Here is an 18,806-nt window from a genome sequence, read left to right on the forward strand (position 1 = left end):
CATTCTTTTGTAAGCATTCTTCTTGATCTTCAGCTTTCAGGTTTATTTGTCCTGCACCAAACGGCATTTCTCTAAAAACTCACATTAAAAAATGTATCTTCATAAGTGTCGATTTAAGACTGGTGTTGGATCGATCGAGCACTTTTGATGGATCAGCTCCTGGATGTTAACAAAGCAGTTCACTATTTATCTAGATTGGTTAGTTGGTTTGTTGGTTAACGCCGCGCTCGGCAATATTCCAGCTATATGACGGCGGTCTGTAAATAATCGAGTCTGGACCAGACAATCCAGTGATTAATATCATGAGCATCGATCCACGCAATTGGGATCGATGACATGCATCCACCAAGTCAGCGAGCCTGACCACCCGATCCCGTTAGTCGCCTTTTACGGAAATCATGGGTTGCTGAAGACCTCTTCTACCCCGGAATCTTCACGGGTCAGCACGACTAAGATTGGTTTAATTTGTCATTACAGAGAAATAAATTGTAAACGAAACATACACTACAATATAGGCAAAGATGTCCATTCACTGGCCACCACCCATTCACTTTTGTCTTACACCCTCACAAAATAAATAAGTTTGTTTGTTTCTTTAACCATGCAATTTGGATCGATGACATGCATCAACCAAGTCAGCAAGCCTGACCACACGATCCCGTTTGTCGCCTCTTACGGCAAGCATGGGTTGCTGAAGAACTATTCCACCCCGGATCTTCCAAGCTGTCGTCATGTCTAGCCAGCTACACCGATTTCAGCGATCATGATGGGATGCACTCAAGCTATATCCGGCCGATCAGATAAAATTCATTCTAGGAGTGAGTGAGTGTGTTGTGTTTAACGCCGCTTTTAACAGTATTCCAGTTATATCACGGCGTGTCAGCTTGATGTGGGAGGAAAGCCCGAAGTGATGCAGGTCTCAGACGTTTACCACTTCGGTGAAACCCACGAGCACGGGTATGGTGCTGACAAACCTAGAAACATAATCGGGGCGAACCGGGATTCGAACCCACAATCATAGGTTTCTGGCGTGCCCAAGGGACGCAACTCTGCACAGCGAATCGCGGCGCCTTAGACGACTTGGCCACCCGTGTCCCCTCATTCTAGGAACTCGACTGATTAGTATGTAACGAATCAAATCGATGGTGATGCCACAGTAACTGGTTCAATTGGTGCAATCACCTAACTGGTTAATGGAACTAAGACTTCGACGCGTGCGGTCCCTGCAGAGATATGTTCTCACACTGAATCAATACACAGCATGTTGTATCGTGCATATATACATTTGTTTAACGTTCATAACATTGGAATTAGTTGAGAAGAAATTCTAAACATACATGTAGCACTTTGGAGGAGCCGCCGAGGACAAGTTTGTTGGTTGGTTGTTCAACGCCGCACTCAGCAATATACCACCTATATGACGGCGGTCTGTAAATAATTAAGTCTGGACCACACAATCCAGTGATTAATGTCAACCAAGTCACGAGCCTGACCACCCGATCCCGTTAGTCGCCTTTTACGACAAGCATAGTCACCTTTTACGGCAAGTATGGGTTGCTGTAAACCTATTCTACCCCGGAATCTTCACGGTTTCCGAGGACAAGTATATTTCTATTTCTTGACAGGCCAAGGATCATACAAGCTGTGAATCTTCTTCTATTGAAAAGTCGTAATTACGACTTTATTCTGGTAATTATGAGTTTTACGACTTTTAAAAGAGACAAAAACAAAATACCAATATGGTCCTAATGGGCTTTCGTAGATAACGATGAATAAGGACATCACTTGCATTCAGAAATGAACTACCCTTGCGTTGGTACAATATCAATGGACCTAATTGTATCCGGTTGTGGTATTTCTGCGCCGAAGACGCAGATGTCTATTGATCGATTATTTACCTGAAGCTTTTCATATAAGGTAGTGTGAACAGGAATCTCCACGCATTTCTCTCAAACCTCGAACATAGTAGATTGTTGAACTGATCAATGATCTACACCTGGCACTGATACTTTCATGAAACAAACAAGCGGAACTACATTGTACCTACACAAGGCTTTCGTTTTTTCTTTGTCATTGGTGTTAATACGGTTTAAGACATATAATTGCACCCTTTCGAGATGTTGGATCTGTTAATCAACATGATGTATAGAAGTCTATATGTGCTGCTGCTGAGTGTTTCTGCAGGCGCCGGGGAGAAGACGTGCTCCCTGAAGGAGAAGCTGCCTGTTTCTGACGGTTCCAGGCTCGTTGGGGCTATATTTGATACACTCCTAACTACAGGAGTAGCAATGTGCGCGAAAGAATGTCTTGGGAGAACAGCTTGCCGAGCGTACAACTTCCATCTTGACGATGGCATCTGTGAGCTGAGTAGGGCTTCTGATGAATCTTCTGATGGAGTATCAATGAAAGCGGAAGCAAGATATATTTTTTCCAAGGCTCAAGATTGGCCTAAAGTGAGTCAATATTGTTTTCGAATTGGTAACCGTGTTAGATAGGTCAGGACGATTGCCTTTCCATCAAGGGTCGCTAGGAAGGTAGATGTTAACTTTATTTTGAAATCATAATGTTGATAAATATTTGGAACATATGTCCAATGCATATATCTAGGAATTATCGCGTTTCATTTCTATTTGATAACAGATATGTATGTCTCACCGTCGTGTATATCACTAACATGTAGGTGTAAATATTACGATAGAAGTTATATTTCAAAAAGGCCTTCATTTACATTTCTGAATACAAAGAAGTATGTTCAGGTGCCCTTCCGTCTACGACTTTGGAATATTCGTTTGTCAAGTCATTTAACACTTCTCATTTAATAACTTGATTTCTCCCTAGCGAATACTGGGAACATGTGAAAACCACAACTGCTCTTTCAACACACGGTGTGTACAAAAACGTGACGGACTGGAATGTGTCACTTCTTGTACGTATACATCAGGTTTTCATTTTATGATTGACCTTTCGATGTTTTATTTTAATCTTTGTTGTCCCCCCGGCATATAATGCGGGGACATTTTGCGATCAGCCAGTCTGTCTGTCTGTCTGTCTGTCCGTCCGTAATCATTTCCTTTTCCGAGGCAGAACTCGAAAACAAGTCAGTGTATTTGATCGAAACTTTGCAAATCTATCAGTCACATACTGAAGTTGTGCCTTTTGCTATTAAGGAATTTTAGAAATTTTTATTTTTTACGTTTCCATGGCAACAAGTTGAACTTAGGTTCTATAAGAGTGGTGTTCATTTCCGGAGCGTAACTGAAAAAAACCCCGTTAAATACTTTCTTACAAAACTTTGCATGTCTACCAGGCACATACTGAACTGGTGCCGTTTGCTATTTAGGAATTTTAGAATTTTTTATTTTTTACGTTTCCATGGGAACAAGTTGGACTATGGTGCTTTAGGGTAGAGTTCTTTTCCGGAGCATAACTCAAAATCCATTCAAATCTTTCTAACAAAACTTTGCATGACAATCAGACTCATGCTGAACTGGTGTCTTTTGCTATTTAGGAACTTTAGAAAATTTTATTTTTTACGTTTCCATGGCAACAAGTTGGACTTACAATACTGCCTAAAAGTTCATTCCCCTTACACGCATGGGCAACGCGTTACTCACCCCGTGTGCACCCCGTTGGTCACTCGTGTGGAACCCGTCCGCCACGCGTGTGACACCCGTGTGCAACGCGTTGAACACGGGTGTGCACCCCGTTCGTCACTCGTGTGCAACGTGTGACACACTCATTAGAGGGGGAACAAACTTTTGACCAAAGGAGGACCCATGTGTTAAGCTGAACTTGGTGGTGGTAACAAGGAGAGACATTTTTGATATCCTGGCGAAAAATGCCAATACACATGTTATTTTTTGTACTTGCTGATGTCTCATTTTTAGATGACATTATTGTGTGATTTTGTAGGAAAATATGAGTACTGGTGTGGCTTCTACGTGATGTTTTGCGATGTGTCAAGAGAATACACGATCCCAGTAAATGTTATTGCCATTCCAATGTCTGTAGTACGACTTTCAGTGATTATGTTTATGAGGCTTGGCGGGGCATTGTTTTTATTGGATCCTATTACTTTATGATGGTTGGGTCTCTTTGTCTCAGCTCCATAGCCGTAACGCTGGAAAATAGCAGCATTTAATATATCATGGAAGATACACTTGAGGGAGAGGGTTATACTAATTACCGTACCACAGGAACAGACCTGTAGACGTGAGCGCGGGGTTGTGTATAAGATGGCATAATGGCCGACAGGAGAGGTAAACATTGAGCTAAAGCACTTTTGTTTTCACGGGCTTGTTGAATAGTTTCCCAACTCTACTGTCAATATTTCTTCTACTTGATCCTTGATACATCATATTGGCATTAACAATATATTATTTTCAACGTACATTATCAGTTTACTAGTCATTTGTTTTTGACTATTTGTCAATTGTGTTTAGCTAACAAGCAATAATGGTAATATTTGGTGACATGTAAATATAAAACGTCTCACGTAAAACGTTGTAAGTACAATAGTAAATATAAATATTCATATCGCATAAAATTACAATTATAACAAGATACATATGCAATTCTAAAACCTGTGTTGCACATTCAGAGCCAGGCGGAAAACTGATTAAATAAAGGGAAGAAGCTTGTCCTTACACAAATGTAGATACATCGACTGAATATATATGTAAATGTTAACATACTGTACCTCTCTAAACGAACTGTAAAATGTGGGCATAAGATCACGGAGACGAAGGCTATAGATATCATACCATAGTCGATTTGTTAGATGATAAAGTACATTATTTGATAAATTCTGTTATTGATATCTAAAAATCGATTTGCTGTATCAATAAACATTTCATGGTATAATAAAATCATATTTGTGATATAAATTCATTCTTTGGTACCCATAAATGAATTATTGATATACAATATGGATTAAATAGTAAAAAGGCGCCCTATATATTGTTCTTTGTGGATTGTATTGAGTAACGCGATTGCATCACGGTTATAATGTTAACTGCTAGTCTTTTTTCTGCACCATCGTTTCTTTCATCTTTTCAAAAACTGTTTACAAAATGGCAACTTATAATTAACCAATGAAATTATACTGGCCCGACCTGCGTTTATTCATCTCCCTATCATTATTATCGTTAACATGTGTCTAGTTTTAAGTGTATATACTTATACCATGCATCGTACTGATTAAGGAATGACACATCATCGCAACATCTAATATATACATGTAGCCCAACGGTACTTTGATTCTGTAGCAGAAAAAACATAACCCCGAATTACTGTGTAACGGTTAACCCGTTGTTTTCCGACGTTCAATTAAGACAAATAAAGAGTTGATACATAATGACTTCCTACCTATTCAGTATGATAACGTATGATTATATGGCTGTGTGTGTGTGTGTGTGTGTGTGTGTGTGTGTGTGTGTGTGTGGACGAAATACAAGACTGTTAAGTCGACGTAAATGCTATCATTGATGATGATAATATATGAATGTTATTGTAACAAGCCAAGCGTGTGGAGCTAAATTAATTTTAAATACGTTGGACAATAATGTTTCAACACCTTTTGAAACGGTAAAATTAGATACATTTAAAGGTTAGTAGCATGTAAGTCCCCCTCTGAGAGGGTATGTAAGACCACGTCTTTCAAAGTATGTTTATTTCTGCTCTTTTTTATTCGTAGTATATATGTTCGTTTATTCTGGCTAGATTTGTCATTAATCGCCAACAGCGGAAGGGATGATGTAAATCCGGCTGGGGTCCATGCAGGTAGCAAAAGCACTGTAAGTCCCCATGGACCCTAGCATGGGGGATCTACCTTCAGCTGCTGGCGATCTATAGCCCTTTTTTATATTGTACCGTTATATACAGTGATATCTTTTTATAGTTGTATGCTAGTTTTAAATATTATTCTGTGATATTCTAGTAATTTTACTGTCCATCGATGACAGGTTTTAATTCATTTAAGATATATGTATTAAAAAGTATAATTTCTCGTCGCGATATGGCTGAAATATTGCCGATGTGACGTTAAGCTTTAACTCACTCGCTCACTCACTCACTCACTCACTCACTCACTCACTCACTCACTCACTCACTCACTCACTCACTCACTCACTCGTAGCATATACACTTGAATTGAAAGGTCTACAAAAAGATATATTTCTTATAATAGAAGGTCCACAAGGGTATTCAGAAAAGAACCGTTACTCGTTATGACAAAAATAGTTCTCTTGATATTCAATACTGGACATTTCCCCACACCCAACTTTTTGTTGTTGTTTTTTGTAAAAGTTAACGAGGGGATGTTTGGTGGGGACTTGACGTATCTTTTCAGAGGGTGTTACTCCGACATTACCCACTATTTATTGGAGGATACTGGAAATGAATATAGACTGTCATGTTGTCTGACTGTAGCTAGGATTTGTTATCTTAACAATCACTGGGTGTGACCATGTGGACAGTTTCACATTAGGGGTTGTGATTTTTACACTTGCCCAAATGATCCTGCTGAGTATTGGAGCTTGCCAAAGGTAACATTTTATTATTAGAGGAAATTGATAGTAAAAACTTAATACCATGTATACAGGATATATTCAGGATTTTTAGCCCTTTTCTTCCCCTGTGTGTAATTCTGATTGAAAGAAGTCACTCATGCATTCTATGTAAAAGAAGATCAGACTTGGTTAGAATCCGTGTTTATCTGTAACAACTTCCAACTGGTGACATTTCAGTGAACTATGCAAGTGGTGGTGAATATTGATATTCATAATATTATAACCTGTCAAATTGTACATAAATTTGTGTTTGAATCATAAATATTCAAAGGGACTGTTCTCTACACACGTCCGTATATTAATTTATAAACATTATTTATTGTATGGATTATATAAAGATTTTTATCTAAGTATATGTTTGACATTTTGCGTGCATGAAAGATGGGATTAAGGGAGAAAGGAAATATTTTCCTAAAAGTTTCCAATAACTAATAGGGGACATTGGAAATGGCTTAACCTGTAGAAAGAATCAAATCCGTGACAGATCTCACGGGGTGACATTCAACAGGCCTATTACCTTGTGATCACGTTAGCGTTTTTCTTAACAGTTTAGAAAAAGATAAGAAATTTGAAGTGAACTACATTGAAAAATGAGAGAAGAAATTGATAGTCAATGTTTTTTATCATAAAAAAATCTCTGTTCAGTAAACAACAGTTGCTATTTAGTACTTTCAAGAGGAACCCCAAACCTTCTCTTACTCTGTTATCATATATTATATATGTCAAAGTGAAAACAAAAAACATTAACATGCAACAAAGAATCTTTTTTTGACTTGTTAATTTGCTGATTGTTGATATGCATGTGTTCAGATTAATGAAAACATATACTATATCAACTATAATATGCTTCCGGGTGTGAATGCATGTAATACTTGCATATTGCCTCCCCAGTTCTCACAATACTTTTTTTATGAAAGCAAAATTTTGTGTCTAATTAACCTAATCTCCCATGTTAGAGACTGATTTCAAACCGCATGTCTTGGTGTTACACAGCCAGTGTCCCAACTCTCGTGTATCTACTTAAGTGTTTCGTCCTCGCGATCTAACGTTCTAACATTTCAGGGCATAGGCATCATCTTATACACAACATATGCATTTTGGACATATTATCTTTCGGTTCCATAGCCTGTACTGTCTTAAAATTGACTTTATTGGCCTTCGAATGTAACATCTAGTACACACAAACAGGACCGTTTAGCCTATATAAGGAATGTAGCAGTCAGTGGATCTTTCAATTAGCTGACTTACTGTTGGTAATATCCGCTTTCCTTAAGCAAATAAGGGGATAGTTAGTAGCACAAAAAATACGATATACAACTATTACAAAATCATTCGACACTGACACCGCCTCAAACCCCGCGGTAGACTGGACACAGTTATTTGCGCACCGATTATATGATCCCTACCGACAGGCTGGGGTGGTGGTTCGGTCTGTTGTCTAACAAATGCTGGGCGGCGCCTTTGATCTCGCCTCCAACCATGCATGTAGTAGAAGTAAAAGATGATCAGGATGCCCTGGAAATAAACAAGATTCTTTCTTGTTGCATATCAACGCTCCAATTCATCTGTCATTGGGGTTTTGTCATGATATCAATCACTGGATAGTCTGGTCCAGACTCGATTATTTTACAGACCGCCGTCATATAGCTGTAATGTTGCTGAGTGCAGCGTAAAACAACAAACCAACCAACCATGATGCATGTCTTCCTATCCCAATTGCGTGTATCGATGCGCATATCAATCACTGGATTGTATGGTCCAGACTCGTTTATTTATACAGACCGTCGTGCGGCGTTAAACAACAAACAAACAAACTAATACAATGGAAAAATGGAAAATGATATTTATTATAATATACTGAGTCAAATTAAAAACTTCACATTTTTAAAAGTAATACCATATATGATATACAACGGACAAATGTATCAGAGAAGGTAATTTTTAATCATTAATGTCCAAAGAAGGATTTTCATTAACGTTGGTAACCATAATTTGTTCCAAGCACCTACGGTATTCGGTAATAACATCAACAGTTTAAATCATAAGTCCCAAGCACGAGAATCTGATGGCACACAAGTTCAGTAGCGTGTATGGCCACCATGTGCGTTGACAACTGCCACACAACGCCTCCGCATGGACCTTGTGATGCTTGGGAAGACGAAGCCATTGTTGCTGCAAAATGGTGCCAAGATCTTGTAAATTCTGTGGTTGGTTCTGAAGAGTGCGCAGACTTCTGCCAAGAGCATCCCAGACATGTTCGATGGGATTGAGGTCGGGAGACCTTGACGGCCAGTCCATGACGTTGACTCCCGCATTCTGAAGGAAATTCCTTGTCAAAATTGCTGTGTGGAGTCTGTCATTGTCATGTTGGAAGATCAAACCGGGTCCATGTGCTGCCAATAAAAGGCAGAAGTTCTTGTGCCAGTAACTGGTCGCGGTAAGCAGCAGCGTTGAGGTTGCCAAGGATGACAAGAAGCATGGAACGTGCATTGCCACAAAAAGCACGCCACACCATGACACTTCCGCCTCGAAATCTGTCAACTTCCTGTACACAACACTGGGCGTAACGTTCATGACGGCGCCTCAACACCCTCGCCCTACCATCAACAAATCGAAGATTATATCATCACTGAAGACGACTTGATTCCAATTCCTCTGAGTCCATCGTAAGTGTCACTGTGCCCACAATTGACGTCTGTGCAATTGAGTCAGAATCGGCCCGCAGTATGGCCGTCGTGCTTGAAGGTGAGCAGTTCTCAGACGGTTTCGAACAGTTTGCGCACTCAGTCTACCCCTACACAGTTCATTTCTGGTTGATGTAGCCGTCAAAAATCGGTTACGGAGGTGACGTAAGACAATCTGACGATCCTCTGCATGTGACGTCACACGAGGTCGACCTGGCCGAGGACGATCAGCGGTGGTACCCGTTTGCTGCAGACGCGTCTGTAAATCATAAACAGTCCGTCGACTACAACCCATCGTCCTTGCGACTTCAGCTACGGACGTTCCCGTCTGCAACACGTTGCACATTTGATAGGCGTGGCACGACAAATGGCCGTAAAGACTTTTTGTTTTCTTGTGTTTTTATTTCTTTTTAATGACTGCTAACAAGTATGGCAGAAAACACGTGCGGTATTATGGCCACGTGACCAGTTGCACGTGAAAAAACACTTTTGCCACTATAGTGCTGTGCACATGATTTTGATCGATTCACCTGCACAAAAACGGTTGTTATCTGAAGACAATACGTGGCCATTACTGTTTGAATACACAATAAGGGCCAACAATCATAACTGGTCAAAATGTTAAAATTTTAGGATTGTGAAGTTTTTAATTTGGTTAAGTATATATAGGGGTGGTGCTTATCACCAAATGATCTCAATGCACAATGTTGAACTCAATCTGAACTAGCAACCCATGCTAGCCGTAAAAGGCGACTAACGGGATCGGGTGGTCAGGCTCGTGACTTGGTTGCTGCATGTCATCGATCCCAATTGCGTGGATCGATGCTCATGATATTAATCACTGGATTGTCTGGTTCAGACTCGATTATTTACAGACCGCCGTCATCTAGCTGTAATATTGCTGAGTGCGGCGTAAAACAACAAACCAACGAACCAACAATTTGAACGGAGGGTATTTATTAACCTGATTAACACGAATGGTTCTCGTTCTGTTGTCACCATGCAACAAGGACGGCGATGACTTGTAACCTGTCTTATGTTCTACATTAATGCTATACTGTAGACTGCCTGGATCCACCAACGGTAGAATTTGCTACGCCGGTATCCGTTGGTCCACTGACGCCTCTAGCACAGTCCCTACCTTACGAGTGCGCAGTGGGATACGTGCCGTGTGGTCATGTCACATGCAACGCTGATGGAACGTGGTCAACCATGACCTGTATGCGTAAGTTAACTGCATGCGTAAGAAATCAACAGTGAGTGAGTAAGTGTTTATTTGTTTGTTTGTTGTTTAACGCCGCATTCAGCCATATTCCAACTCAACGAGTGAGTAAGAGAGTGAAAGTTGTCTTCATCCATATTCCAGTACACCCGTGAACATCTTGGGTAGAAGAGATCTTCAGCAACCCATGCTTGCCGTAAAAGGTGACTATGCTTGTCGTCAAAGGCGACTAACGGGATCGGGTGGTCAAGCTCGCTGACTTGGTTGATGCATGTCATTGATCCCAATTGCGTGGATCGATGCTCATGATATAAATCACTGGATTGTCTGGTCCAGACTCTGATTATTTACAGACCGTCGTCATATAGCTGGAATATTGCTGAGTGCGGCGTTAAACAACAAACCAACCAACCAACCAACCAACCAGAACACCTTTTGAAGATCCGGGGTAGAATAGGTCTTCAGCAACCCATGCTTGCCGTACAAAAGGCGACTATGCTTCTCTAAAAGGCGACTAACGGGATCGGGTGGTCAGGTTCGCTGACTTGGCTGATGCATGTCAGCGATCCCCATTGCGAAGATCGATGCTCACGATATAAGTCACTGGATTGTCTGGTCCAGACTCGATTATTTACAGACCGCCGTCATATAGCTGGACTATTGCTGAGTGGGGCGTTAAACATGAAGCCAACCAACCAACCAACCGTATTCCAGTTGTATCATGGCAGCCTGTAAATAATCGAGACTGTCTGGCAGATTGAGAAACGATCCACAAGATACAATATTCCCTTACCAACCTAGCTGCAGACTGTTTTGCAAACATTTGGGTCTTGTATCTGGTACAGCGACAGAAGATATTTTTTTCATAATTAAAACTGAGGGAAATATTTTTTGGGTAGCTGCTACTTCTTTCTTATTACAAAAAAATAAATGTTCTTTTTGATAATGTTAAGCTTAATTTACTTTCATGCATTTTGGGGGACACGTTTTGTTTCGATAATGTTCCAGCCCCTCCCCCCACCCCCCTAAGAATATGAAATGGTCGGCCTCCAGAGGTCATGGCATGGGATAGCATGGCGTATCGTGTCAACAAGCATTGAAACATATTCAGTGAATTCTCGTTGTACATCTTCATATGACCATAACGTTAATACTCTATCATAATCTGATTTTCCGAAATGTTGAATAGCCACTCGACGACACAGTAACAGCCCACTTGTCGTTTCAGCCATATCGAACTGTACCGAAATACAGCAACTTAGTTCCACGTACACTGACGGAGAATACTGGATGTACCCACGAAAGTTGAATGGCGCACGAGTTAGGGTGTATTGCCATGCAATGAATAGTACACCTTCCGAGTACATCTCTTTGAAAACACCATATTTCATGAATGCCCCAAAGGTGCAAAATCGGGATTGCACTGGGGAGTTACCTGTGGAGGACGATCTACTTGGATATCACGTCTATAACAAATTCGGCTTGGACATCACGGTAAGATTTAAATACCTGATGATATCCTCAGTTGTATCAAATTAGTCAAAAACATGCTAGAATTTGACTTGATTACATCTAAGACATTTATAGGTTCATTATTTAGTGCTGGGGTGAGCACAATCCCAGTGTTAAGGCGACGGCCTGAAAATAATTGTGTCAGTGATTGATATCAAAAGTAACGTCCCGCACCTTCTGGGTACCATGGACCCGTGAGGATTCCGGGGTAGAATAGGTCTTCAGCAACCCATGCTTGCCGTAAAAGGCGACTTTACTTGTCGTAAAAGGCGACTAACGGGATCGGGTGGTCTGGCTCGCTGACTTGGTTAATGCATGTCATCGTATCCCAATTGCGTGGATCGTTGCTCATTTTACCAATCACTGGATTTTCTGGTCCAGACCCGATTATTTACAGACCGCCGTCATATAGCTGGAATATTACTGAGTGCGGCGTTAAACAACAAACCAACCAACTCTGGGACCTTGGGGAAGGAATAACAGAGCTTAGAAGATTTCACACAACAATATTTCTCATCAAAATAATAATCCGGAACTTTGCTCTTGTTCTCCTGATGCAATAAGATTGCGTTCCCTTTGCATGCCAGGATTCCCAGATTCTACAGATTATCACCCCTGGTTCTTCAGCACCATACCGTCCATATTATGGTAAAAGTCGTTCATTCCTTCTAGTTTTCCTTCCACAAAATATATCCTTGATATAACGTGATATAACTGAAACATTGCTGAAACAACTCGCTCTGCAGTCGATGTAAATCCTTTGCTTACATTTCAGAACATGGCAATCCTAAAGAAAGCCAGGGATTTCTATAGCAAGACTGGTGTGAACACTGCCAATGTGGCAGTGGTCAGAGATTGCTACTCCGCGGCAGGAAGCGCCTGTGGTCCAGAGGGTCGGGCAGTTATGGACTTGAGAGGGACTGGGCTCGCTTTGAACGAATCGGTCAGTTTAGGCTTGAGAAAATAGAATACATTTCTTGTTTCTCATGCCAGCTCTGCCTGTCCCCAACATTGCCAACGTCACAGTTTCTTTGTGTGTATGTGTTGATATAAGCGGCCAAAAAACACTTCCATAATACTCACACAAAACCTTCCGACTATGTCATAAGTAGGTGTATATGAGTCGCTTTCAAATGGTGATGATACCAAGTGTTCGCGAAAAGGCCATGTTTAGAAGCATTTTTTTCAATTTGTTACAAGTTAGAATGTTGGCATTCGTGGTTTGTAAGTTTTGAAGTTGAACATAGGGCTGTTAAAATAAATATTTAAAAAACATTCGCAGTCAGATTTGAAGACAAGTATGAGAAACAAGAATGTATCGTTAACCGACATTATTTAGCATTTGACGGAATGAACCGAATTTAATTGGTTTTAAAGATTTCAATAGTGATTGAATAGATATTTACATTAAGGTCTGTACGAAAACTGGTTGAGTGTGTTATTTACACAAGAGCGCAGCGTTTCATTTGGATTACTATTATAATAGATGTGACCTGAAACTTGAAATTCATATATTGTTATTTTCATATCTCAGGCTATATATCTACCGACCCAAGCAAAAATTACCTCGTTATAGTTATTTGCCTGCATGAAATATCAACTGTCCAACCTTAGATGTCCAATGAATCGCTGTCTTGTTTGCATTTTCAGTCTAATTTCCTCACAATTTGCACGTATAAATATTGAATACTGTTCTGCCAATCAATATCAATGTTTAGTTTAGATTAATAGGAAGAAACTTTCTGAAATATCATCTGCAGTACAGGAATATGTATGTTAATATATTCTAAATCATCATGGTGCGCCACATTTGCAATATTCCATAAATACAGCAGAACACGGATATGACGAACACGGATAGAGCGAACAAGCGGATACAACGAACTGTTAAAACATCCCCGATTTATCTTCTATATATTATCATATAAAATTTACGTACATAACGAACTCTCTACAGCGAACTGATATCTGATCACCGACAAGCCCATCTACCACAAATTAGTGACGTGTATAGAGAACTGAGAAATCTCACTCAGTGTCAAGTGTCACTGACAATTGGCTGTACGCAATCAGACGTGAATCAACACAATTACTGATGACGATTCAACTTAGTTAAACTTGCATTATGTTAATCTTAATTGTGATCAAATAATAACTTCAGATACAATTTCGTCCGAACATTGCATAAAAATGTTGGTACTTTTTAACTGAATCACCAGTAGATGCGGGAGGAAACGTGTAAAAACGTGTATGTGTATTGTATTTTGTTTTAGCCAAGATGGCGGACGCTTCAGAGCGAAAACGTATATAACGAACAACGAATATAATGAACTGATTTCTCCGGTCCCTTGTAGTTCGTTATATCCAGGTTCTACTGTACCACGAAGGGCACGCCGTCATATAGCTGGAATATTGCTGAGTGCGGCGTTAAACAACAAACTAAAAACCAAGCGCACAATTATTCCAATAATTAATGAATGAACTCATTTCAGATTACTTGGCGCATAGCTTACGGGGTTTCTATTTGGAACCCGATTGTCACACGGTCATCGAATCATCAGCTAATGGAGATACGCTGTGGTGGCGTATGTGGCGTTTGCAAGGCACCTGGGTTGGTCCTCCTCACATTGCTGGATTCTGACGGTAGATATTCAATGCCTCAATGACTGATCTAATGAAAAATAATTTGCTATTTGGTCTAAGTGGATTTTTTTCAAGTAAATATTGAGTTTAAGTAGATAGGAATATTACCAGCCATTTCGCCTGTTCAGAGACATTAGAAACGGATGGTAATTTTGTCTTTCGTATATACTTGCGTGTCAGATTATTAACTGTATTTCATTATCCTTAAAAAATACACTGAACAAGGAAACATTCTGCAATGAATTTGGAAAATACTCTATTCAGTCAGTGGTTTAAGTTAGAAGATAAAGCTACTGTGTTTCAAATATAGACCTAGGTTTACTCCAGATTTTAACCGCGCTAAATCGACTATGGAACCGAACACGCAGCGTTAAATTTAACACGTATAAATTTAAAGGTGACCTTGGTCTACAATGAAAACACAGCATGTTTATCTCCATTCTACCATGACTAAATTAAAAGCGAACTCTTTGGTGTCACCAAATATATTGAGTAAAGCGGAATGGGTTGAGTCCAGTGTTTTGAGTGGGTTGTTGATCATATTTACGGAATCACCGACAACAGCCTTTTAACAATTTAGGGCGCCTACATGCTCAAGCAGTTATTTTTATACAGTATGATATGACTTCACGCTTATGACAGGCACTGAAAACATGTAAGTTCGTAAGCTAAGTTGAGGTGGGCACTCCTATGGAAAATCAAGCAAGCTTTGCAAAGGGCTCCTCCTTACTTACTTACTTATATTGGAGATTTTACGTGCGCTTTCCGACTGCAGCGTATTTCGCACACGGGCCCGGCCAAGCCATTTAATGTTTCCGAAAAGGGGAAAAAGTTGTTTGGCAATCCAGTAGGGGTGTTTTAGTGGTTGCTTATATAGAATTTTGGAAATTTTGAAATTTTGAAAAAATGCCAAGAGGGTTTGGGGGACGAACTAAGGGACTTGATTATGGAAGTTTGTTAGTTTGATTATGTGGTCTGGTTTTGGTAGTTTATTGGGGTTTTAAATGCGATTTATTAGTCCTGTTTTGATTAAGTATACGCCTAAGGCTTTGAATTTTTCTATTTTATTTTGTGGGCTCCTCCTACACCGCACGTCACTTTTATGATGTCAAAAGATATGACGTCACAGTCTAATTTTAAGAACGCGCCAACTATCTGTTATCCTCTAATCTTGAAATACATTGTCGTTGTAGATTTCTACCGTGTTTTCTTCACGATATGCATTGCAAAAACATACTTTGAAAATCGTAGTAATAGCAACTTTGCATCTTGTAGCCTTTAAGTATACATATAATTATTTATTTAACGACAATGGCCGCGAAAGTTTGTTTCTTTGTCTGTTGTTTAACGCCGCACTCAGCAATATTCCAGCTATATGACGGCGGCCTGTAAATAATCGAGTCTAGACCAGGCAATCCAGTGATTGACATGAGCATCGATCCACGCAATTGGGTTTGGTTTGTTTGTTGTTTAACGCCACACTCAGCAATATTCCAGCTATATGACGGCTCCACGCAATTGGGGATACGATGACATGCATAAACCAAGTCAGCGAGTCTGACCACGCGATCCCGTTAGTCGCCTCTTACGACAAGCATGGTTGCCTTTTACGGCAAGAATGGGTTGTTAGGACCTATTCTACCCCGATCTTCGCGGGTTTGTAATTTACGTATTTATATGTGTTAATTTTGTATAATGTACCAATGATGTACTTGTTACGTACGTGTACTGTACCCTTTTTATCCGCCGCCCCAACAAGTTGGGATATAGAAATGGATTCCGTCCGTATGTGCGTGTGTGTGTGCGTGCGTGTGTGCATCCCGAAATCGTTTCCGGAGCATAACTCAGAAACCATTAAATATTTCTCAACGAAACTTTGCATGTCTATCAGACTCATGCTGAACTGGTGCCTTTTGCTATTTAGGAATTTTATAATTTTTTATTTTTTTACGTTTCCATGGCAACAAGTTGGACTTAGGTTCTATAAGGGTGCTGTTCGTTTCCGGAACGTAACTCAAAAACCGTTAAATAATTTCTTACAAAACTTTGCATGTCTACTAGGGACATACTGACCTTGTACCTTTTGCTATTTAGGAATTTTTTAAATTTTTATTTTTTACGTTTCCATGGCAACAAGTTGGACTTGGGTTCTATAAGGGTGGTGTTCGTTTCCGGAGCGTAACTCTAAAACCGTTAAATAATTTCTTACAAAACTTGATTTTTTGATATTAAGGGTTTTAGAAATGTTTATTTTAGAATTTCCATTGCAGCTATTTTGACATGGCCTAAGAGAAATGTTTGGTCAGTTAACTGGTTTGGAACCATAACGTGTTAAAATGGCGGGGGATATAGATGACTTCGTTGACTATACGCTTGTAATACGATATGCCAGGTTTGTCGCTTATATTTACATATGTGTCATAAAGTGGTCTTTGATAACCATGATGACACCTACTGCAAGGTACCCTGCACTCTTGGTACCCACGTGTTTTATCTTTTCGCGAATACCTGGTGTCACTGATTTTCGGTGGCTTATTCATATAATTTTCACATCTCTTTTGGCCTCTACGCCAGATGGAATCTGTTTCGGCGGATCAACCAGACTGGTTATTCTCTTGCATTGACAATTTGTATTTACAGCCCCAGAAGAAAGTAGTGCCTTAACACCATCCTGTGATCAACACCTGAACAATGTGTCTACATAACAGTGCTCTAACATCTTGTGATCAACACCATAACAATGTTTCTACATAACAGTGCTCTAACATCTTGTGATCAACACCATAACAATGTGTCTACATAACAGTGCTCTATCATCTTGTGATCAACACCATAACAATGTATCTACATAACAGTGCTCTATCATCTTGTGATCAACACCATAACAATGTATCTACATAACAGTGCTCTATCATCTTATGATCAACACCATAACAATGTGTCTACATAACAGTGCTCTATCATCTTGTGATCAACACCATAACAATGTGTCTACATAACAGTGCTCTAACATCTTGTGATCAACACCTGAACAATGTGTCTACATAACAGTGCTCTAACATCTTGTGATCAACACCTGAACAATGTGTCTACATAACAGTGCTCTAACATCTTGTGATCAACACCATAACAATGTGTCTACATAACAGTGCTCTACCATCTTGTGATCAACACCATAACAATGTGTCTACATAACAGTGCTCTAACATCTTGTGATCAACACCATAACAATGTGTCTACATAACAGTGCTCTAACATCTTGTGATCAACACCATAACAATGTGTCTACATAACAGTGCTCTAACATCTTGTGATCAACACCATAACAATGTGTCTACATAACAGTGCTCTAACATCTTGTGATTAGCACCTGAACAATGTGTCTACATAACAGTGCTCTATCATCTTGTGATCAACACCATAACAATGTGTCTATATAACAGTGCTCTAACATCTTGTGATCAACACCATAACAATGTGTCTATATAACAGTGCTCTAACATCTTGTGATCAACACCATAACAATGTATCTACATAACAGTGCTCTATCATCTTGTGATCAACACCATAGCAATGTGTCTACATAACAGTGCTCTAACATCTTGTGATCAACACCTGAACAATGTGTCTACATAACAGTGCTCTAACATCTTGTGATCAACACCATAACAATGTATCTACATAACAGTGCTCTATCATCTTGTGATCAACACCATAGCAATGTGTCTACATAACAGTGCTCTAACATCTTGTGATCAACACCATAACAATGTGTCTACATAACAGTGCTCTAACATCTTGTGATCAACACCATAACAATGTGTCTACATAACAGTGCTCTAACATCTTGTGATTAGCACCTGAACAATGTGTCTACATAACAGTGCTCTAATATCTTGTGATCAACACCATAACAATGTATCTACACCACAGCGGTCTAACATCTTGTGATCAACACCATAACAATGTGTCTACATAACAGTGCTCTAACATCTTGTGATCAACACCATAACAATGTGTCTACATAACAGTGCTCTACCATCTTGTGATCAACACCATAACAATGTGTCTACATAACAGTGCTCTAATATCTTGTGATCAACACCATAACAATGTATCTACACCACAGCGGTCTAACATCTTGTGATCAACACCATAACAATGTGTCTACATAAC

At 39.8% G+C, this 18,806-nt stretch overlaps 1 protein-coding gene and 1 long non-coding RNA gene across 2 annotated transcripts; both read left to right on the forward strand.

The window, feature by feature from the left end:
- Positions 1–1,898: 1,898 nt before the first annotated feature.
- On the forward strand, positions 1,899–12,639 carry LOC125374688. Its single transcript, XM_048385932.1, has 4 exons — positions 1,899–2,453; positions 2,839–2,926; positions 10,317–10,478; positions 12,575–12,639. The coding sequence occupies exons 1-4, from the start codon at positions 2,118–2,120 to the stop codon at positions 12,637–12,639; spliced, it is 651 nt and encodes a 216-aa protein (XP_048241889.1). The 5' UTR covers positions 1,899–2,117.
- Positions 12,640–12,771: 132 nt separating this feature from the next.
- LOC124151654 lies at positions 12,772–18,457 on the forward strand. Its single transcript, XR_006863396.2, has 3 exons — positions 12,772–12,930; positions 14,480–14,630; positions 17,271–18,457. It is a non-coding gene; the product is annotated as an uncharacterized LOC124151654 (long non-coding RNA).
- Positions 18,458–18,806: the final 349 nt, after the last annotated feature.

This window comes from Haliotis rufescens, unplaced genomic scaffold (genome assembly GCF_023055435.1).
Source record: "Haliotis rufescens isolate VD_foot unplaced genomic scaffold, xgHalRufe1.0.p SCAF_6, whole genome shotgun sequence".
Lineage (NCBI taxonomy): Eukaryota > Metazoa > Mollusca > Gastropoda > Lepetellida > Haliotidae > Haliotis > Haliotis rufescens.